This window comes from Pangasianodon hypophthalmus, chromosome 16 (assembly GCF_027358585.1).
Source record: "Pangasianodon hypophthalmus isolate fPanHyp1 chromosome 16, fPanHyp1.pri, whole genome shotgun sequence".
Taxonomy (NCBI): domain Eukaryota; kingdom Metazoa; phylum Chordata; class Actinopteri; order Siluriformes; family Pangasiidae; genus Pangasianodon; species Pangasianodon hypophthalmus.
Window position 1 is genome coordinate 11229719 of NC_069725.1, and position 26836 is coordinate 11256554.

The following is a 26836-nucleotide window of genomic DNA, read 5'->3' on the forward strand; positions in this document are numbered from 1 at the left end:
CAGTAAGATAAGCTCTGGCAAAAAAGCTACATATAATGAATCAATGCAAATAGAGCACAAGCGAATCTATACACAGACACTGATCATTACACAAGCCAAGCAAAACTGTGTGTGATCAGCCTAGCAATGGATAAATGAGCACACACACATGCACACACTTGAAAATACATACTGAATAAACCATTGGATCAGAGCATGCTGTGCAGTGTTGCCTGAGTGTTTCCAAATATACCCACTGGCTGTGCGTAACGCTGTGTACTGCCAGAGATGGGCTCTGCTGTACCGTGACTGTGACGTCTGTATATAAAGAGCATCTCCCTGTGTGTGGCTATTCAATTCACAAACCTGCCAGCATTTACTCATACACACATACGCACACATATTGCAGCTGATGTCTGTACAAAAGATATTATCACCGTCCTTTATCTTCAGGCAGTTTATGCAGCAGGTGCTCCCTTTACTGTTGAAATGGCCCTTTTGGGCTGAATTCTAAACTATTCTAAACTCTTTGTTGCGGTATGACCCCCCCAAAAAAACCCTAAAACATTTAGTCTAACCAGCTTGTCAGTTCAAATCAGCATAAAAACACTGACTCCTCCATGCACCACGTGTTAACAGCAGGACTAAACAGAACTGCTGCTTTCTGCCAGTGAAAGTGCAGAAAAACTCAGCCAAGTGCCTGGCTTTTCCACACTGCCTGTGCTTCCACACATTAGCAATAAACACAGCTGTGAAAATGCTGCAAAAGAAAATGCTGAATCAGACCATCCTGCTATCAGCCGTGCACCAAGGGTCCACGACATATAGCTAGAGATTTTTAAATCATTTTTAATAACATTAAAGGATTACCAATAACTGCTATTAAAGTGAAGTGAAGTGACTTGTGGCCAAGTACGGTGACCCATACTCAGAATTTGTGCTCTGCATTTAACCCATCCAAGTGCACACACACAGTAGTGAACACACACACACACAGTAGTGAACACACACACACACAGTAGTGAACACACACCTGGAGCAGTGTTTTGTTTTGTATTAGTTTTTGTTTTAAAGTTGTTTTAATTATTATTTTGTTCTTTTAATTCTTCGCTGAGGTGACTGGTAACTTGAATTTAATGGATTTAAGCTAAATAAGGAATAAAGCTCAATGGGACACGCTGTTATATAACACAGTGAGATTACCACCTCAAAGTTGATTATTTATAATAATAATAATAATAATCCTATAACAGTGCATACTGAAGTGTATTATTCCTCTTGGACCACAGAAATGTGATGAAAATAATTTTTTTTAATAAAATAAATGTATTTTATTTATTAAAATGTTACATCATACTTTTTTTAGCCATTTATTTATACTTGTTATGAAACAAGTTTCTTCGGACCAGCCTCTTTTTTTTCGCTCTCTCTTGAAGTTAATAAGACAAACCTCAGCTTTTCTTGTTACAGCGAAACTGGAAAGTGCAACATCCTCTGTCCTGAAGACTCGCCATGAATAAATGAATAAATAAATGTCTCCTTACAGAAAGGTTCCCTATATCAATGATCATACCTTTTTTTTTTTTTTAATTTGTTTATTATTTGTCTTAATAATAAATTATACGGAGATTATACGGAGCCTTTGCCATACAAGTCCCTATGAATGAGGTGTTACTATAGCAACAATAATGTATTAGAATTAGCTCATTAATATAAACCTGTGATTTGAATTTCAGACCAAACTACTATCACAGCTACTGTTATAGAAAATTAGTCACCACCTTCTGTCCAATCTGATTCGAGCATTCAACAAAAGCTTAAGCTCAATAACATATAAATAAGTATAAGTAATGTCAACTTCAATCTTGATACAGAATGTTTCAAATGAAAAATATTTAAAATATTTTAGGTTAGGTTCTGTGGGTGGAACGTTTAGCAATAAAATGTTTTAATTGGTCTGATAAATATGATGGGACATACAGTATGTGCCTAATATCCAATAGTTAGATAACTTACAAAATAATAATTTGCAATCATTAGGGGGGAGAATTTTTGGAAGCACTAGAGGTGGTGTGTGAGAGAAACCCTGTTTAAATGTGTGAAATAAGTGGGTCAGAAGGCTCAAAAGGTTTAGAACCACTGGATTAGGGAACTGGTGGCTGTCAGTTTAATTTATTTTCACTTTAGGTTTATATTGTGGGAGGATTGTGGGCAGGGCCGGGTTTCTTTGCAGCTGCTTTCTGCATCGACTGCAGTGAAACATAACACAGAGCACTCGCTTTTAAATCCTGCTTGCACCGGGGAAAATTGTTAAAGATTGGAAAACAACAAGGACCTATTTCAAATTGCCTTTCAAGCTGTGGCAGTAATGAAACACCAGTAATGAAACGTGTGCTGCTTAACTAGTTAATGTCTTATTGCTTGTGTCTTTTCTGTCTCTCTCTTATTTGCCCCATCACTCCATCTCCCTCATGCTCCACACATATTCTTGATCTTTAATATAACAGTTAGTATTTAATATTACCTTAATAGAGTCATTGTATTATTCTGTTTAGTTGAAATTAATATGAAAAAGGTTATTAGCCCTCCTTCATATTTATATGTCTGAGATTGCACACAAGTGCATCCAACTATCCAGTTACTATGAAGAAATTCTGTCTCTTATCTTTGATTTATTCTGTCTTATAATGACACTTCACCTCATCATATCATCAATTTTTGCTGTCGCTCTGCTTTATGTTTTTTTTTAATGGCTCATCAGTTGCTTTTCAAGTGAGCACAAAACACAGCAAAGAGACAACGATCAATTGAGTATTTTGGAAATGTGTGGAATTTAGAGATGTGCAGAAGATTAAATGTTTTGCGTAATTTGTCTTTATACTATTCAGACATGTTTATATATAGTGTTCTTCTAGCTAACAAAATTCTATATGTTAGCTCAGATTGCTCAGCTCCAAAGCATTTGTTTAATATCAACCTTCCAAACATTTCTGAAATTTGGACCACAGTCCAAGGTGAGCATGCACAGAAGCTTCCGAATGTGCACATGGATACCGGTCTACACGATTATTTCATAAAATGTCATGCTTTCTATTAAGCATGCTACTTAAATGCTACAACAAGAGTTTCCAGACCTTTAATCTGGCTGTTGATCTGACCAGTCATCTGACTACTTGTGATTAAGAAACACTACACAGTTCTTGCACAGGAGGAATAATTGTGGTGGAATTTGTTGGAATATATATGCGGAAAATATGGTAGTGTAGTGTCTTACTCCGCTTTTCTGAGTTTATCTATACATAGATTGATGATTTACATTTAAGGTGTACACTGCCACCTAGTATACACATGTCCAGAGTCACTCCTGCACATGTGCTTTTGTGCACTAAGCATCAGCCAGTGAGTCAGTCAATCAATGAGCCAAAATACCCATTTAAATGCCACTGAAAATACTCACTCGCTTTCAGTAACTGATCCTGGTCAGGGTTGCAGTGCCAGGGTATCATAACATTCACACATTCATTCACACCTAGGGGTCATTCATCTTAGCCAAACTGTCTAACGGTATGTTTTATTAGCTGGAAGGAAACCAGAGAACCCAGAGGAAACGCCACACAGACAGTATCCCAACTTCAGGATCGAACTCGGGACCCTGGAGCTGTCCGTCCCTGAATATATATGCGTTAGGCTAATTTTATACCACATAATTGCTTATAGTATAAAGTATTTAAAAAAAAAAAAAAAAAAAACTAAAAGAGTTGACATTATTGAGGGTCAAAAACTTAAAATCAGCCAGAATTGTAGAACATTTTATAATTATAAAACGTTAATTTATAATTATAAAAATAAACCCAGAACAGATTTTTTAAGTGTGCTGCTTCTTCATTCTGCAGTGTATTTGATGTGCAGTGTAGAAGAGAAAGCTCTGTGCAGAATTCAGCACTGATGTATATTTCATGTATTGCTTCATCCTGCTTCACTGACTGTGATGGCTGCTGTGTGGAAAGACTTCCAGTATTCAATATGTAGGTGTGGCGGTCTGGGAAAACCTATTGGATGTTACTGTAGCTAAATTCTGGAAAATGTAAATAAATGACAAAAATTGGTTTTGATTTTTGAGTTTTTCTGCCAGTAATATACCTTGACAACTCTACTTTAAAAACCTTAAATATAGAGCATTTTACCAAAATTATGTGGAAATGATTTTATTTAGACTACTCTATTTAAGTTACTTTATTTAGGTTACAACAGTCTTATAAAAAAAAAGCCTTGCCTCGGCTGTCTGCCGGCAAAGATCATGTTGGGTAAGGAGTCAGTTTAGCAAATGCAGCGTAAATAAAAGTAGTCAGTCTGCCTAATGACATCTACAACCTTGCTAGCTGATTGTGCTTTTCTCACAATTTGATAAAGTTTTTAGATAGTTACATGCCATAGTGAAAAGGACATAAACCTATTTAATTTCAGGTTGTGATCAGACAACTAGCTGTCAGATTATCCTCAATGCTTCTTCAGCCATCACATCATCATCAAAACAGGGGAGAGCACTTTCATACTCTGTACAGATAACAGTGAACAATGTTTTAAAATATTTAAATGACCTAATAAAAAGACATTAATAATGAGAAATTAAGTCAACAGAACAGAACTGACTAAATTACTCAGTTATTATTTCCCCACTGGTGAAGAGACAGTGATGAAAAAGTGACAAGTGAGTTTTACCTCAGGTGATAAGACAAAAGCTGAAGTGGATGATGCTGATAATCAAAATGATAATCAAAATCAAAGCTCATTTCCCATTGGAAATTAAAATTTCTTTTAAATATAGCAGCAATATTGGTTTTCTGTGTGTAGATAAGTTTATATATATAGAGGCAGGTGGGGCTTCTTTCAGTAGAATCAGAATTAAATCTTTAAATGTGATTTTCTCCCTTTTCACTTTTGGGAGTAAGATACATTCTGGTTAAGATACATACAAAAGAAAAGCATTCAGTTCAGGAAATCCTGTAGTGTTCAGAACCATATATAGTAGAAAATGTCCAAATTTGGCAGTGTGAAGGGTTTTTGCAGGCCATCACACATATAGTACATATAAACATTCATTTAACTATATTTGTCTTTCAGATCACAGCAGATAAGTCACTTTACCTTTACTATGTTTATTAAGCATAAACTGTCACTTTTATAAGAGAAAAGGGATACACATACATCCATAGAGACCCAGCTGTGGTAGTTGGAGAACACCTCCTCCTCCTCTTGTTTTGTCAGTTCCTATATTTAGAATGGCTTTTAATTGGTGCTCAAAGCTCTATACAGACAGCCTGCAGGGTAGAGGGAGGGCCCAGTTGCTCAAACGAGCGAAGTGATATACCCTGATGATGCATGTTAGAGAATAATCACTCTTAAATTCCCAGCATCTCAACACACTTAACATCTCACTTTTCTAGTTTGAGGTACACTGAGCGGTCGGATAATCAAGCCATATAAAAGGTGTGTGTAATGGGTTATGGAGTGGGTGGTGGATATCTACTATAGTGCCTTAAGCCAAGTGCACGCTACATGATTTTAGCCCCAATTTCCCAGTCACTGACTCATTTTGGGGCTCAATGCCTACCCCTTCAAACTCAGAGACTACCCGCTGCACGCTCCCCTGGCTGCTGCTCATGTAGCGTGAACGATTTAGCGATGTCATTTTCTCAGTATGCAAGCAATCATCAAGGCTACGATATTTTCAAGCATATTCGATTTTCCCTGTGATGAATCATGTAGTGTGAACCCCTCTGTGAACAGGGATGAGAAACACCCAATGAGAGTTCAGGAAGAAATCAAATTCAGCTACTCTCATGTGCAGCAGTTCCCTAAATCCAGTTCTGTTATCCTGTTTACGTTGGATGGTGAGGACTTCTGTAAGAACTTATTTGGCATGTCATACCCAAGTGATTGTTCGGAAGAGCAAAAAGAAAACCAAACACGGCATAATTCCTGGCAGCACACAGTATAAAAATAAATACATTTTTGCATCGTACCTCCAGGTCTCTTTGCAGAACAGACAGTCCTCACTGCCTGCATCTCCCAGATATACCAACCAATATTTCTTCAACATTTTTCTCTTACTTTTGTAGCCAAACAAAATTCACACGATAGACAGCTCTTGCGTATGACCACCTCTACTCCCACCAAAGAACTGATCGCAAGCGAATAAAGCCATGTAGTGTGAAAAGGTCAGCAATTCTGTGATTTTGAAAGTCATGTAGTGTGCACTCAGCCTTAGGAAGCATCAGAACTTGGACCACTCTGGACACTCTGGCTCATTCAATGCATAGCTTTCGGCTACAGAAAAGAGCCACAGATGCTGATTGCGCTTTGTGCCCAGTGATTTTAATTGTGTTGGAGTGTGTAAGCAGTGTGACTTTAGGTGCAGGATCCTCTTTATCTCCCATCGACACAAGACAAATCATGCCTTTATGTCCTCTTTCTCAGTCCTGTACCAGCTCAAGAATTGATTTGGATGAGCTTGTGTGTGACTGAGGAGCAGGTGGAAAAAGATGTTAGGGTTGGAGAGTATGTCTCTTGAAAGTTAGCCCATGAAATGTTCTGTAAGGTAGTGCAGAGCTCCCCTGGGGACAAGACTATTATGTGCAGATGGGGACTGTTAGCTAGGATATGATTAAAGCGGAGAAACAGCAGTTGTGGTCCAGAAAGAAAATTCAAAAACACACATGCTACATTTACCTTCCACCATCAGTAGGAATGTGGGTCTCTGCTAGAAGTGATGTTCCTAAAGGTCAGTGTGTGACCTTGTTGCCTGAACTTTGTGTTGATATGTACTGTATATTGCACAATGCATTAAATGCAATACCAAGGGGCTGAGAGAAACTGAGACAGAGAGAAATAAAGACATGAATGCTGGCATGTGTTATTAAAAGCTATTAAGAGTTTGAACTTACAGGCAACTCGGAAGCTCACAGTTTGATTTGTCAGGAGAAGATCACTGTGATGTGGGGGTAATAGTGCTGTGGATATAGGTTTGTGTCAGTGTTTTATGTCTATAGTACTGTAAGAGGCTGTGCGGGAGTGATACGCCTTTGTGTGTATTTCCCCTTGTCCTGTTTGAATGCTAATGCTAAGTAGCATGTCCTTCCAGCCCTGAAAAATCACATAAAAGCCAATAAAAGGGTTGCCTGACTCATCATAATTCATATAAAATTCATTCCCCTTTCTCTCTTTCTCTCACTTTTCCAACGTCATTAAAAATATACAAGAAACAGTTGGCGTTTTCACTTGAACGAAGGGACCAATTTAACCTCTTATCAGTCTGTAACAGATTGTAAAAAAATGTGAAGTAAATCTCTAAATATCACATCTGTAATATATGTGTGATCACCACAGGAAAAACATTTAACATATTCTACTGAGAAAGCACATAAAACCTGTTTACTCAAATCCCACGTATAATAGTCATCTAAGGAAAGCTGTTGGGGAAGTCAATAAATATTTATGCAAAATATAATTTTTTTTAGAACATTTATATGAATCATTCACTCAGGTATTTGTAAATTAAGCTCTACATCTGTTCAGTTCATTTTTTTGGTAGAGATGGGAAGAATTTGTAATTATGCATTTCCAGCACAGACATATAAGAATGGAAGTGCCTCAGTTTTGACATGATCGTACACGGATATAACAAAACCTTAGGGAGAGCCTAAGTAATGCATTGCTCCAGTGTTTAAAAGTTTGTAGGTATAAATGTGCATTATATAGATATGTATTTTAAACAGTTTTTTTCACACACAGAATTCATCAGCTGCTCTTAGGCTCTTAGCCTGCTGTGTGGCACTTAGAAACATAATTTTTTTTTTTAGTAATGTAAGTTCAATTGCTGAGTAAGTGGACATATTGGTTTTGGGATGCAGTGTGTGTTGTGTGGGAGTAGCTAGGCCACACGGGTGACTGCATGTTGTGTTATTTTTTCTGATGGCTGTAAATTTGTCACTGAAAACTCTGAGCAATGCAGAAGAGGTGTGAGGGTTGGTAAGTATAAGCACTAAGGAATTTTGTCTGTCTTTGTGATTGACAAGCTTCTTCATTGCTTACGGCTCACATTCAGTATCTTTTCATTTTTTGGGGGGGGGTTTGCATGCCTCCAGGGAGCTTTCATTTGGTTTGAATCAAACTTGGCTTTTAGTGAAGCAGTAATATCGATCCATTCAGAGTGAGAGTAAGAACTAGTGTAAGAAGATTTAGGGCTTGGTAGTACCTCACTTATCACTTTTTGTCTTCAGTATTTCAAAGAAGACACAGTGGTGGTCAGATGTTGAAAATTTAGTATCTGTCTCCTTGTCAAAGCAAGGCACACTGATAAAGTGTGAGTCCAATTGGAACTGTAGAGAACTGAGCTGAAGTTTTTCCAGAACATATACATACTAACATATATATATATAGATATATAGATAGATAGATAGATAGATATAAATTTCCAGTTTCCAGCTATTTTTTTCTAAAACGTTCTAAAGCAAAGTCCTTGCCTATGTTAGCTGATTTTTTTCCCCAATTATCTTTCAACTACTCCTATTTATTCATAAGGGACTAATCTACATCTTTGACCTCAAAGTCTAAAGACATAATTTGGGTATAGACTACTGATTTTAGAGAATTCCCAATAAATTTCCAAAAACTCCTGGGACAAAATTGACTTACACGATGATTTCCAGATAGTTTTAATTCATAATCAACCTTAAGTGGAGGGTAACTATATCACAAGAAAAAGTCATTAATTAAAGAAATTGCTAGATAGAATGTAATGATTACAGTTTAAAGTATACAAATAAACAACAATTCACTTTACATATTAAATAATGATCCTGTCAATCTTCTACTGTCAGGTTAAAATCACTTGCAGCATTAGACAATAAGAAAGTGGGTTTTTTTTTCTTACAAACTTACTTAAACCCATAAACATTCGCAAAAATATTTTTATCACTGTTTATCTTAAGTGCTGCCTTTAGCCAATGACATTCAAAATCATATAGGAATCACATGTTGCACCTGCAAACATATTAATAAATAATAAATAATTTAATATGGCTATTCAGCCACAAGGGCATTGGTGAGGTCAGATTAGTATTGGGAGAGGAGGCCTGTCTTCATGGACCTTGCTTTGTATACAGGGGCATTGTCATGCTGGAACATATGTTGACCTTAGGGTTTTTTTTCTCCCCTGATTTTTCTCCCTAATTTAGTCAATTCCCACCCATCAGGCATCTCTCCCCTATCATACGACAGCTACTAACAAGGGAGGGTGAAGGTCTCTGCCGAATGTCAGGGGGCAGCATAACACACTTGGAGGAAGGCGCTGTCTGCACACCCCTGTTAAAATGGCAGGTTTTTGTGAAGTAAAAGAATGACACTAAGCTAAATCATGTCAGATCTTTTCCCACCTTCAACGTGAAATTGCATAGTATACAAACAAAGTGAAAAACAATCAGAAACTTTTTAGGGAAAAAAAGAAAACTAAAAAACTTATAATAAGCTAGTTGCATAAGTGTGCACACCCCTAAACTAATACTTTGTTGAAGCACCTTTTGATTTTATTACACCACTCAGTCTTTTTGGGTAAGAGTGGCACAGCATGGCACATCTTGACTTGGCAATATTTTCCCACTCTTTCACAGCCTGCTTCAGGTCACCCCACAGATTTTTAGTTGTATTCAGGTCTGGGCTCTGGCTAGATCATTCAAAAACATTGAGCTTCTTTTGGTTAAGCCATTCCTTTGTTGATTTGATGTATGCTTTGGGTCATTGTCATACTGAAAGGTGAAATTCCTATTCGTCTTCAGCTGACTAGCAGACACCTGAAGGTTTTGCACTAAAATTAACTGATCCACCTTGATAAAAGCCCCAGTTCTGGCTGAAGCCTCCCTAAGTTTTTGTCTTGTCCTTTTGTAAATTTTGGAGGGACATCCTGTTCTTGGTAATATCACCCTGGTGCCCCATTTTCTCCACTTGTTGATGATGGCCTTCATGGTGTTCCATGGTACATCTAATGTTTTGGAAATTCTTTTATACGCCTCTACTGATTGATATCTTTCACCAAGTGAGATACTGTACATGCTTTGTGATCTCTTTGCGGCCCATGGCTTGAGCAGTCAGATGAAACCAAGAAGATATCAAGAAAATCCTACAGAAACAGCTGGTCTTTATTTGGGGTTAATCAGAATAATTTCACTGATGACAGCGGTATGATAATTACTTTTGAACATCAGATTGAATGTGATTGGTTCATTCTGAACACAGCCACTTCCCCAATTGTAAAAGGGTGGGCAACCAGGTTATTGTCACTTTTTTATTTTTCCTATTTTTCCCTAAAATGTTTCTGGTTGTTTTTCACTTAATTTTTATACATTGTAATTTGACATTAAGGGTGGAAAAGTTCTGACATGATTAATCTTGGTTTCATCTTTTTTCATCACAAAAACCTGCCATTTCAACAAGAGTGTGTAGACTTTTTATATCCATTGTATGGGTGTCCACAAACTTTTGGCCCTGTCGTGTATCACTCCATTGAGATTTTCAAAGTCTAGCACTGTCCTCTTACCAGTGAATTTATTAGATTAGATTAGATTAGATTGTTCTTAATTAAACAAATTTAAAAATTGCATTCAGTACAGTTTCCTATCCACCTAACATTTAAATAATGAAAAAAATAAAGACAATATTAAGTGTTCACCTTCAAGAAACATGTAAGAGAAGTTATACACTAGGAACATTGCCTAGATCGAATTGGTCAGGCCTACAAGTCTACGTGGTGATTGCTGAATAGTATGGCTTTTAAGTTCTTTCACACTGGTTTCCTTGACTTTTGGCCATATATATATGTATGTATATTTTGGGGCATTTTTAATCCTTTTGCAAAAAATTCTATGCAATTCTGTGAACATCTGAATTGCTGGACGTATACCTGATCACAAACAGACTTAATTCTAAACCGGATGATTATCTACCTGTGATATCTTGAATTTGGCTTTTGTATTTGCAAATTTTGGACAGTGTCCATGGCGTCTTGGAGCTTCCTTCAACCTCTGGAACACTAAGTAGCTGTAGCACCATCTCCTTTTGTTCTAAACAAGCCGCCTTCAGTGCAGCATTCTCTTAATTGGTTGTAAATAATTATCATTATATAAATAATTAAATAATGATAATTATTTACATATTTATCATTATTATTATTACCATGTTCTTCTTTTGATTGCCTCATCAGCATTACAAAGTCAGAAACAATGCCCCCTTGTTATAGCAATTCAGAAAATCTTGCCACAGTCTTTCATTGTTAACACAATGTAAAATGAAGGCCTTCTGAAAGTCAGATTAACCACACCTGTGAGAAGTGCAAGTGCTCCCTCCGTCATATCAACACTTCCTCTCCAAGCTCTGCTTTTACAAACCACTTCTGGCCCCCACTCATTGTGCTCGGACACAAAGCTGCTCTGCCGCTCTAAATGAGCAGTACACTCAACAGGCACTTTAATAGCTTTAACCTTTTCATTTGTGAGTTCCTTTCACTGTGTTAATGCGCTGCCAGGTATATCAGAGAGCACTGGAGCTTTCATCTCTGCTGACTCATTCTGCTGAAAAGGATAGTGTACCCTTGGCCGCCTATACCACACTATCACCATCAGAAGGTTAAAGATCAGGGTTGCCATTAGAAACCAAACATTTCAGTATGAACTTATGTTTAAGCCTGCTAGCTGGCCCTTTGTGTTTTGTTCTTTAAATAAATGAAATGTTTATTTGTGTGCTTCAGTGGTGCCCGGTGTTTTTTTTTTAAAAAAGAATCGATGTGTGTTATTGAAGTATATATCTGTGTGTGTTCTGTTTTATCTGTTTCATCTTTTGGTCTGGCGTCATGTTCAATTCTTAGTCTCTCCTCTTAAGTCTCCTCATCAAAATACTGTTCCTAAATCAGGTTGACAAAATTAGTAGTGTCTGCTATCTAATGCTAAGCATTTAACTAGCTAAATTTCACTGAAGAAGGTTGTGACCACTAGCTAGTGAGACCTATAAATAAATTTAAAAAAACGAATGCAAATAATCAAACATGACTTATACTTTTATGCTTACTTTTTGCAATATTTCAAAGATTATATTAACCAGCTATACTAAACTGTTATGGATTAGGCTACTGAACACTACTGAAGATCCTAGCACTCCTAGCAAGTCTGGCTGCTGCTGATATGTATAAGTTTGAGATGTTAGTCATGTTCATTAACATTTCAGTGACTGGCAGATGGTTAAGAGGTTCAGCCTTTTTTGAGAGATCTCCCAGTCATCACATGGAGAAGCCAAGTGAAGAGCGCACTGTCCAATAAAAAACCCATCCACACATTCAGTCACTGACTCCCAGTTAAGCCATGTATCTGGATGGGACTCAAGATGACATGTTAAAACCGTGTTGTCCAATGAGCTTTTCTCTTTGGTCCCATTAAAACACAGTGTACTTGAAGCCATAGGAGCCCATGGAAGCCGTGCCTCAATGATGGTCTATCAGAAGGGCATCTACAGGCTTCAAAGGAGATTTTCATGCAGACCGTACTGTCTACTGAAAACAGTTTGTTTTAAATGAACGAACAGCGTGATATTGTGTAAAGAGTAATATAGATACATTTCTACATTTAATATAGAATCATTTCATTGCTGTATTTTAATGAAATTTAGGGAATCCTATGTACTCTTAAAGCAATCACCTGTGTTTTAGAGTGCTTATGTAGTGACAGACATAGAAATGGCACACAGGAATTTACATGCAGCATCCTCACATTCTCCCAGTGGTTTGGCTGGTGTTAAAGGCCAATACAGGCACAATACATTCTGTGTGTATAAGACCATAAAACCACCACATGATTGAGCTTGTCCTGTCCAGTACACGTTTAATAATGGTTCTTCACAGGTTCTTTGGATGGTTTCCGAAGGGTTTCCCCTCTTAAAGTGATACCTTGTGTTGAAGCATTCTGCATAGAATCTTTAAGAGTACCCAACAAGAAACAAACCAAAGAACCCTTAAGGGTGCTAAATAGAAGGGTGCTAGAGTGTAACATGCATCCAACTAAAACAAATCCCAATGTAAATTGTTGAGATTTGTTTTTTCTTCTTTATCCCGCTGCTTTGAGTCCACCTGTGCCATTACTGGGGAAATTAAATCCTTGCTTTTGCTGTGAGATTTCCAGCCATCTGTTTATTTCTACTTGACTGGCTTCCTGATCCCTCCTGCATGCCACCGATTTTATTAATCAAAGCTCCGATTAGCCTGCATTCCCCTTCGGCTCTCTTGCAGCACTCACAGAGTCAGTGTGCAAAAAGCACTTAGAATAGGGAGAGTGTGCAGCATTACAAAGCACTGTGAGATAGAGTTTTTGAAATGACATCATGCCAGTCTGTTGTTCATGATGATATAAAAATTACAGGATCTCAGTGTCTTGTGTACACAGTGTAGTAGCAGTGAAAATGCTCTCTCTTTCTCTGACTCCACTTAATACTTGTTTCTTGTGTCTTTCTTTAAAACGTTGTAAGATAGTTTGGCTTGTTGGAGTAGACTGTTTCTGTGTGTGTGTGTGTGTGTGTGTGTGAGAGAGAGAGAGAGAGAGAGAGAGAGAGACAGTAAATCTGTATGACTTTTTGAAGGTTGTCTTTACTCTCACTGACCTGAAAAATGTCAGTACAAATTCGTTTTGTATCCGCTTGGCTTTCTAAGGTCTGTGGTGTGTGTGAGAAAAGTGAGATGAAAATGTAGTGTATGTTACCTGGGTTGGAAATTGCTAATTTGATTGTCCTTGTCCTTTCTGTTTGTGTGTTTGTAAATTAGATGAATGATTGAAGCGTGTGATAATGATGGAGCCGTTGGGTACAGATGTTTGTGAAGTGGTAGAGCAGCCTCGGTCTCTCTCTCTCTTTTTCTCTTTCTCTACCCCTTCCATCCATTCCTCCTCCTTTCATCCTTTGTCTCTCATTTCCTCCCCTAGTCTTCTCTCTCTCTCTCTCTCTTTCACTCTGTAACTTCCTCTTTCTGTCTTTCTCTTTTTGATTAATCAGACATGTCATACTGCTGTACTAACATCAGTACAAGCAGCTTCCTGCCAGCGAATGCTTTTCTGCACAGACATGACTGTCCCTTGCTCTGCTTCTCTTTTCCTCCTGCAGACACACACACACACACACACACACACACAGAAAACACACACACATACACACACACACTCATCCATGATTTGTAATACTGCATCTTCATCTTGGCCAAGTGTTTCTTTGTCTGTTCACCACAGTGAATCTCACTGTGCGTGTGTGTGTCTGTGTGTGTGTGTGTGTGTGTGTGTGTGTGAGAGAGAGAGAGAGAGAGAGAGAGAGAGCATGTGTGTGTATGCTTGTGTTTGTGTTCATGCATTCAGCCCCTAGCTGCTGCCGTTTGTCATCAGCCTGTCAGTTTAGATTTACAGCACTGTCCATTGCCTGACATACAGACCTGAGGACACACACACACACACACACCAAGTTCTAAACCTGAACCAGACTATTGCCCAACCAAAGTCTGTCCGAGCATTACTAGTGATAGTACCTTCAACCTGTAGCAGCAATGACAGCCATCACAGGATCTTCAGTAAACAGACTAGGCAAGCTACAGTCTGCCAAATGGAAATACAAGATCATAGCAAAACAGTGTATGGCATTTGAATAGTACTTTTAATTGATTGCACAAGGGTCTATGAAATAGCCATGTACAAGAACATCCATGTGCGGTCATCCAAGTGAGCACAAAGAGGTAAGAAGTAAGTGCACAAAACCATTTCCACCAGTGCAGAGCCATGAAACGAGAGGGCAGAGAAGCACACCTGCGCTAATGTCATCTTAACTGATAATAAACTGTAGGCTCCAGATCAATGAGGCATAATGTAGATAATAGTTCATTTTCTTCATCGCTGATGTTCATATTGCTTGAAAAGTTGTACAGTCTATATTTTTATCAGCCAAACAAGTAGTGTTAAGATGGAAATAGTTTAGCCCTGCTGTATGTCCAGTACATTTCCCCTGTATCACAAGCTTTAGTGTTTCAAACATTATTATGCATTGCAGAATAATTCTGTTGGCACATAAACATAAGTAATAACACCCTTGCATGCTGGTGTAATCCGAGTGCATCACATTGTTGTATATTCTCTTTATTTTCATTTCAGATTAGTAACGAAAAATAGTGCAATTGTAAAAAGGTATGAGATCAGAATGAATGCTGCAATGTCTAAACTAATTGGCTCTTCTCATTCCCTTAAAAAGTCAATGATGTGCAAGACAACACAGTGACATTTGAATAATGAGATTTCAGTTATAGCCTAAAAGAGATACACTTTAAAATGATAATTGTACTACTTGTGGCGATGAACAATAGTATTAGTGTTAGAGTAATATCATAAAGTAGTATTATGAACTTTTTTAATCTCTGTGCTAAAATACATCCTACAGTCACAGTGCTGCATATTCAAAATATTAATGTAACGCCCTGGTTGTGTACAGGGTTCTGACAGTTATTCAGCTTTTTTCTACTTGTGTTGAAAGTAGCTGTACAGGTATTGTGTGTGTGTGTGTGTGAGAGAGAGAGAGAGAGAGAGAGAGAGAGAGAGAGAGATGGGTTATTTTCTGGAACTATTAGTCAAAAAGGCTGCTGCATATACAGCATTAGCAGAAAGGTGTGTGTAAATGTAATGGGATATCGAACAACCAGCCTGAAGTATAAATGTACTTGGCAGGCAAAAGTGGGGTTGAAAACAATGTCATTTTTTATTTGTTTCTAAATGTAATTTATTCAGTGAAGCAAAAGCAATAACAATATCTCATCCAGTGCATTGATTTGTTAAATTTCTCTTTATGTACCATGTTTGGCATTATTGCTTATTACTTAGCCATAAGCTGTTATAGAAGAATGTTACAGAAGACATTTTTATTCCTGCCATCTCTCAGCTTGAACTGTGTTTTAGCCCTTTATTCTCTTAAGACCTTTTTTCTAATAAGATGTCCTGCTAGCCATCTCACCTTGCAGAGTCAAAGCAGGAGAGACAGGACAGAGAGAACTGAAGAGGTGAAAGCTGAAGACCTGAGAATTATTGAGCTGGGAGGACATACATTGCCCTGGAGAGGAAGAGATGAGGATTGGAGATGTTCATCAGACAGGAAATGGGAAGGGAGCTTGGAAGAGGGGGGTGTGTATAGTGGCTCATCAGATTACTATGTAGCATGCATCACATGTAGTCATTTGTCCAAAGGAATAAAAGGGGAGGAAATGCAATGTGGGAGCTGATCGTATATTTGGGGCTCTGAAGTTTATGGGGACATAAGAGCAGTTACAGCAAAATGATAGGAAAAGGTAAAATGTTAAAAGAGTGGGAATGTGGCAAATAGAAGAAAGTTAGCAGAAATTTAATAGGTTTTATAGGCTTTATAGCTGGCCTCCTGAATGCTCTCTCTCTATATTTTATAATATATTCTTATGCTCTTTTCTGTAGGTCTGAGTGTACGCGTCTGTGCATGCATGAGAGTGTGTGTGCATGTGTGTACTTATGTATGCATGCAGCACAAGAGATGAGTAAAGGTCAATGTGAAATTACTTGACACTTCAGGATCTCATTTTAATCCGTAGCTTGGAGTACGACTACAGCCATAATTGGAATAAAGCAAGGAAGAAAAAAGTGTCTTTTGGAATTTGTTTTGGTGCATTTTATTATTTATATTCTGTGAAAATACAGATTTTGAAAGACTAAAGGGAAAAAAAAACAAACCAGTGAAAGTGGTGGGGCTTAACAGGGAATAAATACATTAATAGGGACTGTTAAGAATGAAGAAACAGAGGGAAGGAGAAGGAGTAAACTGTAGAGAGAGATTGTGAAGAGAGGCTTTGAATGGGGAATTGGTTGTTGTTGAACAGTGTGGTTAATTTTATGGTGTTGGATCATTAAGGGAGAACTTTACATGCTGCCCTTCCAGTGCCTGTAAAGCTAATATTTATGGCTCCTAAAGATTTTCTCCTGTGAAAGAAAATACTGCAAAGTCACCTTTGTCATATGACCTGTTTACTTGTCTTTACTCTGCTGCACAGATCAATGCTGGCCAGTGGCCCTGGATGTCGACACCCCTTGCCAAATCTTATCATCTGCTCTGCGGAGTTTATAGTCTTGTTTTGTGAAATGGTGTGGTGTTTATGGGAATGGGAGGGATTGTGTTTTAATTTGTCCTTGCACTGAGATTACTATAGAGCCTGGATTCCTTGATCAAGCAAACAGCTTGTCCTAGTGTTTATTTCATTAAGCCATCCATTCATACACCACAGTTCTGTTTACGGATGTGACGTACTCACCTATTTTTGTGGTAGAATATTAAAAGGACATGAATTTGAAAGCTCTTACATGGCTCATTAATGCCATGTTTCTTGTGCTAGCTGGCAATTGACTTTCCTTTGTTCTTTACTTAAGTCCGCTTCTGCCTTCCTATAGATCCGTCCTTCAACATTTATCGATGTTGTTTCACCCTCCCCATCCAGAGCACTTAGCACACATCTCAATAGCCATCTGACACATACCCTCAATGCCAATAATGTCAGGAAATATTGATCAGAATAGGTGAAGGACAAAAATTATACAGCACTCTCTCTGTCAGAGTGCAGAGCTAACACTGGGGTGACCGATAGCGTCATGCGGCTGCTTCCCACTCACATCTCTGTACAAATATCAGCTAACTAATAATCAGCTAAATCCACTCTGATTGAGTGTGTATGGGTGTTTGTGTGTATGTGTATAAGTTGTGAAGGGTGGCATCTGGTTGGATTCTTCATGTCATTGTTGTTAAGGAAACGTCTCTTCATCTGATGAACTTGATGTTTGATTTTCACGTTTGTCACCACTTTATTTCTTTGATGGCTCTGATTATATCTAGGACTAGTTCTGCACAGCAGGATGTTCCGCTGCAAGTATTAGGAAGACAGTAATGAGAGTGATAATTATGAGTGCATGATGATTACTGATGATGTATTTATGTATGTTTGTGTATGGCAGTGAGACAGGGACAAGAAGAGAGAAGAAGAGAGAATGTGGAAATCAACATAATATATCTGATTGCAGCTTAACACACAAGGGGACATAAATCAGCAGCTGGACTCTTCAGTAGGAGATATAAACATATTTTAGTGTTTTGTGCAGGCACTTGTTTGTACATGACAGCAGCATGACCATAGATTTTGGTGGTTTAGGACAATATCAATAACCAAATTGCCTCTACAAAGAATTTAAGTCAAGAGGCCATCACACTTATGTTATAGGCTACTATCTAGTGAATTTTTAGAGTATCCCTGTAGGCAGTTGAGAGTCGCCAACATACACTCATCCAGTCTAGCAGCTCTTTTTGATTGATTGTAGGTATACCTTTGTTTAACTGTGTTCGAGGTAATATCAGTAACCAAGATTGACAGGTTTCAGCAAAATTCTCCCCGACTACAGCTCAAAAACCACACAAAAGGCCTGAGACCTTTGAAAAAGTCCAAACCTTTTCCAAATTGGAAAAAGGAGACATTGTCTTTTTGTTTTCTCAGCCTTTCTCGTCATGTGAAATGCTTGTTTCCCATGTATTTCTGTTGTACGGACATGTAATATTACTTTCATGTAATATATTTTATGCACTTACACTTTGTATTTTTGTGAAAATTTGTTAGAATTATTTCCAGTTATTTGTTATAAAACCAGAACTTGGTGGCTGCGGAGTGTTTTTAAACTAACCCGATCATACATTTTCATAACCCTCCGTGCCGCCTCCAATAAAAAGCGAGAATAGCTAACATAAATGATGGGGTTCTGTCCCATCTGCCCCATGGACGAACGACCACTGGTCACCAAACCTTATACAACAGCACTGTTGAATTCTCGATACTGAGTAGTCAGAAGATGATTAAGTTTCTGTGATAGCAGCTCTGAGATTAGTTCCAGCAGTAACTGAAATCACAGGTTTGTATTAATTTGCTCGTTCTAATACATTATCATTTGTTTAGCAACATCTCATTCACAGGAACTTGTGACAAATGCGGCAGCCCCAGTATGTATGTGTACTTTTGAATGTAAATGATGTGGACACACTGTTATTTTTTCCTATATTTCCCACCACTTCCTAATTATCTGGAGGTGTATGTGTGATAGGGCCTTTCTGGGGACAAGAAGAGATTAGAGAGCAGAGCTGAGGCCCTAATTCAGAGTGATAGATCCCACAATGAATGGATGGGATCAGGAGGTGGCACAGAGTGTGTGGGTGCAGGGTCTCTGCAAGATGTATTGGATTTTAGATGTAACAAGCTCAGTAGGGGGATGCTGGAAACAAGGTAAAACTGCTTCTCAAGAGCCACACAACCTCAAGTACTGCTGGGTTCCTGAACTTAAATTCCCAGAACATTGCAGAATCTCCTATTGTGTTATTGAGTGGCAATCTCGCATCACCTTATTTTGATTGAGTGCTCTGGCTGTGATATCCTCTGCTATAAAGTAGAGCCTATTGAAGTACTCATGATATTGTCCTTGGGAGAGACTGTGGCCATGTCACTTGCTTCCTGTATACATTCACCAGCTGTAACAGCACAGGGACTTACATGGTTCATAATCATAGAATTCCTGTTGCTGCACATTTTACTAAGATATTCAATACTGTAGCATTTTATGTTATTTTGGGATTGAAAAAAATGCTCCCTAATAAAAGAAGCATTTTGTATTTACAAGCTAGATACTTTAGGTACACCATGAATTTCATATGTTGTAGATATCTTGAGAAAATTGAAGACTATATTGGTGAAAGGGAAAGCATTATTCTCTCTCCTGTCACTCCTGTCAGAGTGATAGTAGTCCATCATAGCTATCTGTGAACTCATGTACGTCAAAGAGGGGAGTTAGCACTTTCCTCTACATGCGTTCAGCTGCCCTGTGGCATGGCATGAGTAGCATTTAGAAACGATGCTCTGGCTGGCTTGTATCTCAGAGGAGGCATGTACTAGCCTTCACTCTCCCTTAGCTGTTGTGTGAGGGGGAGAGCTAGTCAGTAGGTGTGAATTGGGAGAAAATGGGGTAAAAATAAATAGAAAAAAAAGATGCCCAATGGCTCTGCCTAGGATGGCAAGACTCATTGACTGATGGTTTAGCTCCAGTTTATTAGACTGGACAAAGATTGATTTTTGGATTGATCTGTATAATAAAGCACAGGTTTAGAGCATTAATTTATGCACAGGCTTATTTTTCATTTTTGATATTTTGTCACTTGGATGTGCACATAAATATTGCTATTTTTAAAATAGATTATAACATGGCCACTAAAATTACAAAGTGTATTGTCTGGTTAACCCAGTTCCCAACCTTAAACCTAATCAGTTGTTTAGTTGCATTTCTAATACTGATACCGCAGACAATCATATGATGTATGACAGAATGTGTGATAAATGTAGCAAATGTTGAGCAAATTTATCATAGTTTTATCGTTATTTATCGCAGTATTATCATACTGGTGAGGCTTGCATTGGATCTGGAGCCTCAGGAACACTGGACGCAAAGCTGGAACTCCAGCTCCAGGAACACACACATTCACATGCTCATTCAATTTAACATTGCCCACCATGTGTTTGTGAGGTGGGAGAAAACTGGACAACCTGGAGGAAACCCACACAGGCATGGGAAGAACAAGCACAGAAACTCCACACAGACACTAACACGAGCTCCGAATCAAACCCTGGGACCCTGGAGCTGCGAGGCACCAATGCTACTCTCCACAGTATGCCACCCTGGCACCCACATTAGAAATCCAAGGTTTTAAAATATACTACTGGTATAAGGACTTTGAATATTGACATATAAGCCACTATTTTTAGTGCATTCATCTTAAATATCTATCCACTAACAGATTCCAGACCACTGAGGTCTGTGATAGATATTACACTGAACACCCTTCCTGCGGTCACAACTGAAGAAGATAAGTTGAAAATTATCCGGAAAGAATCCATAACTGAAGTGTGGCTTCAGCTGACAGGAGTGTTCTGTGGCTGACAGAAGTGTTTTATTAGTGTGTGTTGGTCTCTGGTCTACAGTCACTTCACCCTATCTCAGAGTCGTTCAACCATGTATTCACCAGCTTTACTGGGAAAAGCTCCCACATGACCACTGAAATTACACGATTCAGTAAGCTGCAGGATAGTGTCTGATATTAACCCCGTGCACAAACTTAAACCTAAATATTCAAACCATACTTACTTGGATACTTGGAGTAGTTAATGCTGTCGTAAAGAATCACATTAACTTCTGTCAAGTGTATATACTGTATTGTGTGTAGCACAATGCCACTATCTGCATCTGTATCTGTTTAGTGCTCCAAATATTCAACTTTTTTTCTATTCCGATTTAAACCTAAAGTCAATGAATTTTTTTTTTAATTAAAAAAAAGAAGCAAGTAGAAATGGTAACACTCTCAGCATGGTCTGTGAATTTTAGCTTTGTGCAACTATGTGCAAAGGTCTGCTTTTCCTCCAAAATTTTCACTTTTATTATTTTTATTTGCACCTGCCTGTGATATTATCTAACAAATTTAGATGGTAGCCTAACTAGTAGCCTAATTTCATCCACCATGACCCTGACCAGGTGGTTAAAAAAATGAATGAAAGAACACTATAAATGTATCATGTTAATGAACATATCTGACAGCTTGCTCAGGCCCGCATGAAATCTCCCACTCATGCAACTTTTTAGTTGCTCCCCACATGATCCCAGTCCCAATACACACCTCTCGTTTCAACCAGATGCCCTGCAAACCTTCCTGGCAAAAAATGAATAGTATGCCTTCTATTCATATCTGTATTTGTATCTGTTTATAACACCATATCTGTTCATTATGAATAGTGTATTCATATTCGGTTCACATCTCTAATATACATAAAAGACATGCTTTTCTTGCTGTATGATGGTTCACTGACAGTAAAAAATCTGCTTTCAGCTGAGACTCTGTCAGAAGTGTTTTATTAGTGCGCATAGTGTGGTTGGTCTCTGTGCTCTTATCGCATGTACATCTCCTCGCATTTCTCTTTTGCTCATTTATTACCTGCTGAGTTGTGATTACACCACTGTCCATAGCACAGAGCACACAGCTGAGTCAGCGATAACTGCTGCTGTGTAGTCTATGTGTGTTCATGTGTGAAAGAGAGAGGGAGATATAGCGAGAGAAGTACTTGGTAATGCAATGTCTCTCTTTGTTCTTGTACACACTAGTTCTAGTATGTTCTACTGTTCTTTTTTGGGCTTTTCACATTGTCATGTTGCATTGAGACAAGTTAATTCCGGTCCACTAATTTGATTAGACAAGCAGCGTGCCAAGAATGCTGATATTTAGTATAAAAGTAATTCTGTTCATGGTGCAAAAAATAAACTGAATATTTTGTCGTATTGTGTCTGAAATGTCAGTTACTCAATTTGAAGTTCTTGTTTATAGAACTGTTATATAAAAACAATATCACACTCACAATTGTGCTCTTGTACTGATTATCAGCATGGCTGTGAGTACCTGCGGCCTTCTGCCTATGGCCGAATCACTGCTATTCAGTACAACATCACTGTAACTCTCTTGGTATTGCTTAAATATAGATACCGTGTAGGCTGATACAAGCTTAATCATTTGTCTTAGACCTTTAAATACACTAACATGAGATCAGACTGACTTGTGCTATTTTTTGTATATATAAACTATTTTTGTTATTTTGCAGCATTTTGTAGCATCCTGTTGGATGGCTTTTCTTTTTTTTGTCCTTTTTGTTCATCCTCTTTGCCCTACCTGGCTGCTTCATGACCATTCTTCAGTGCACCTTCATTGCATCTACAAGGTGAATGATGACCAGTAGCCTTGCAAGACTAGTGGGTTCATGATTTATTAACCAATCGTGATTGACTGTATGGACCATACATAATTTCTAAGAACTGTAGGATTTGCCAGTCACTTGGCTGGAAAAAAAAAAGCGAACAGGCCAAATTAGTCAGACCAGGCCACCGCGATTACAATCTGGGTGTAGCATTAATTAGGTGTATTAATAATTATGTCAGTGGAAGGACTGCCTGGCTGCGTTAATCAGGATAACTGACACTGATATATTCCACATTATTGTTCTCAGTGTTAGAGATTGAAAAGATAAAACACTTAATAATACCCAATTTTTATCAGCAGAGTAGAATAAATACTGAGTATAGAATTTTATCATCAGAAGGAGAAATATCTCCATTGAAAAGGGGAAGCATCAGAACGCTCATTGTAGTACACAGAGTGACTCATATCCACTCAGTCATCTATCATTTATTGTTTATCAGCAGGGGAAAGATGGCATTCAGGAGAGTGTAGCAAAACTAATAATTTTGTCTTTGTCTCACTCCCCCTCTCCCCCTCTCTTTCTCTCTCTTTCTTTCTCTCAGATGGAAAAGTGTACGCGCTGGGGGGTATGGGTTCTGACACCACTCCGCAGGCACTGGTGAGAGTCTATGAGCCAGTTAAGGATCAGTGGCTGTCCCTGGCCTCCATGCCCACTCCCCGCTATGGAGCCTTCTCCTTCCTGCGTGGCAACAAGCTCTATGTTCTCGGTAAGGCTACCCATCCTCTACCTCTATAGAGAAAGATTTGTCTTACAATTATTGATTGTAATGTGTGTCTCACGATCCATCAATAAAAGACACATCACAAATGTGTTTCGCTGTCAAGAATCAAATGTCTTGTGAAGTTGTGTTGTAATTTGTTATTTACAGTATATTTTTGTGCAACAATTTGCACATATAGAAATGCATTTGTGAACAGGGATGTGCAGTATTGCTGATACATTTATTTGATGCATTTGAAATCTAAAATATTATTTTGATTTGTATTTGACAGTCATAAAAATGGTATATAATTTATATTAAAGTTCTTAGAAAATGCAGCACCTTCTGTTTGTGAAGAGTTTATAAACAGCTCAGCAGCTTTGAAATGACCCACTTTCCAGGGAGGAAATGGAGACGTACATATTTACTGACTCAATTCTATCCAGCATGAGACAGAAAACTTGACTTGAGTTACTGGATATTTAATAAATGTTTAAAAGACTTCACATGACCAATAATGTCCTTTATTATGCATTATAGTCGTGACCAGCTAGCAAGATGGATGCTAGCTAGCAGACAGAGCTGTTATAATCCTGTATAATGATGTTGTCCTCTTTCCACCACACAGGAGAAATTGTCAGGTTAAATTTGTTGTATAGTAAAACTGTAGAAACCAAAGAGAGTGTAGAACTAAATGACCCTTTCTGATTTAGTGCAGAATAAAATTGGAGTTTCTGAAGGATACCTAGCAATGGGGTAATTGTCATATACTAGATTTCCATTATTAACATTACCTTCATAAACTGTAACAGGTCTCCTCCGTACATGTCAGTTTCAGTTTGTTTAAACATACAACATACTGTATTTTATTGTCATACATTTTTGGTTGCAGTGTTTTTGATACAGATCCTGAGCTCAAGTTGCCGTCTGTGTAGCGTCAGTTTTGCACGTTCTCTCTGTGTCTCCATTCGTACCACCTCCCAAAAACCAGTAGGGGGCTTGACCATGCTATATTGCCCATAGGTGTGAATGTGTGTGTGCATAGTGCGATGTGATGGATTGGCGTCCCATCTAGGGTGTATTACTGCCTCATGCCCATGGCTCTGGATCCACAGCAATGCAGTTACTGAAGATGAATGAATGAATATTTTGATGCAAAATATCTAAAAAATACAGGTGTTATGCATCAAAAGACATTTTTGGTTTACCTACTTTGCAAATACTTCTTTTTCTCTTAAACATCCTGTTTATTGATCAGTTCTTCATTTTAAAGCATTATTCAGTAATTACGTAGAACTATTCAATAACTACAGTGAAATAATTAGGAATGGTATGTAATTACAAGCGCATAAGTCAGGGTTCACCAACAGGCCCTGAGTGTTAAAAGAGTTAATTTGTATACAAAAAAATAAAAGTATATTCCAGTGTATTTGCTATTTTAGCTATAAGACATAAAATGTCTGAATTTCAGAATCTGCGTATCAAGATTTTACTGTCACTGTTTCATTGCACAACCGATCCATGCATGTTTGCTCCTCTGTGAACTGCCAATAAGATAATGGCATCATAAAACACCACCACCCTCAAGCAACTGCATACATCTCTCAGCCACCCAGATCATTAAGGAGAGACAGAACTGACCAGCCATCAAGAAAACAAGCTGCAAAACAGCTTGTCACTGTGACATAGCATGGCGAGGATGTAAGAGTGGTCTACCCACACAGTCTCTGAAGAATCCACTGTTTGATCACATTCATTGCAAAGTGTGTGTGTTTACATATACATATGTATGTAATATATACTCTCAGATGGGGTAGAATAGTCAGTAATTACAATGTGTCTGACAGTGTCACAATATTCAGGCAGTATGGCAGACAGGGTAATAACACCTGGTAATTGTTCATGCTGTGCCAAGGCTGATTATCAGCACAACTCCTTGGAAACAGGATCTGAAATGTGCTCTTCACCAGAGGGGCAGCGCTTTGCATTTCCCATAACCAGAACGAGAGGTGATTGTGATTACTTCATGTTCCTGGAAAAGCATTCCTTCTAACCAATCACCTCAGTTTGCAGGTTGAGGGTTGATCTGATGTATCTTTTGGATTACGAATATTTACGAGACATTTACACAACTATCTAACCTGAGCTAGTGAGTCACGTGCTCTTATACCCCAGCACTGTCGAATTCTTGATTCTGATTGGTCAGAAGGTGTTGATTCATTTTCACAGCACAGCTCTGACAGTAGTTCTGGCTGCAAGGCATTGTATTAATGTGCTCATTCTAATATGTTATTGTTTCTATGGTAACAACTTACACGTGGATAAAAAAATAAATTAAAAATGGGATAAACAGACAAACAAAATGTGTATAATTGTTGATATTGTGAAGTTTTATGTGAGTAGAGGTTTGTTTAGCATTCTTAGAAGGAGTCGCCAGTGTCAACGCAGTGTAACAGTCAGATGTAACTTTCGATTTTATGACATAGGAAGGTCTTCAGGACAGACGACATTGTCTCAGTTGAGACAAAAAGAGAATTGAGACAATGTCTCAATAACATGACATGCATTATATTTGTTTTATCAGCTTCAAGGGAAAGGAAAAATGAGAGGCTTGTGATGGAATGACTGTCATAAGTGATAACAGGAACTAACTTGCTTCATGGACATTCCACAACATCAAATGTAACTATAAATGGAAAAAATGTACAATGTATAGTTCTTTAATGAATAAAAATATTGTTAGTATTGGAAATTTGCTATGGTATAAGAGGAATAAAACACTTAAGGACATGCTGCTATTGGAAAACAATCTTCTGGGTGGCGTCACACCATGCCATCACTGACGATTCCGCAATAACAGCACACCCGTGGCATTTTTCTTACTTAACAATCTACAGTAGCTACATTTTCTTGTCAAATTCAAGGTGATAATCAAATTCACTGTGGTAATCTCAACAGAAAAAAATAGACAGTGGAATATAATTTTACAGTCGTCCACAGAGAAAAGAGAGGGAATCAATGAGGTCTCTGAGGTGATAATGCTTGAGCTTCAGCAATAACACGCAAAACATATTAAAAAATATTTTCTGCAGCATCTTTTTTTGCAGAAAAAAGAATCAGTGTGTTCTCAGTATTTTTTATTCTCCTGCTAGTTGTGTGACTGTGGGTCAACCTGTAATGGCTTGCAAGCTATTTTGTCACAGTTTGCT

General features: G+C 38.1%; 1 protein-coding gene across 3 annotated transcripts in view; it reads left to right on the top strand.

Moving 5' to 3' along the window:
* The window catches only part of LOC113530897 (kelch domain-containing protein 8B), a 99159-nt gene that overhangs the window by 36955 nt on the left and 35368 nt on the right, over positions 1 to 26836 (top strand). For all 3 annotated transcript variants that reach the window (XM_026921273.3, XM_026921275.3, XM_053240788.1), the window contains one exon: positions 23469 to 23633. In XM_026921273.3, the coding sequence (XP_026777074.1) occupies positions 23469 to 23633 (165 nt within the window). The remainder of the gene's footprint in view (positions 1 to 23468; positions 23634 to 26836) is intronic.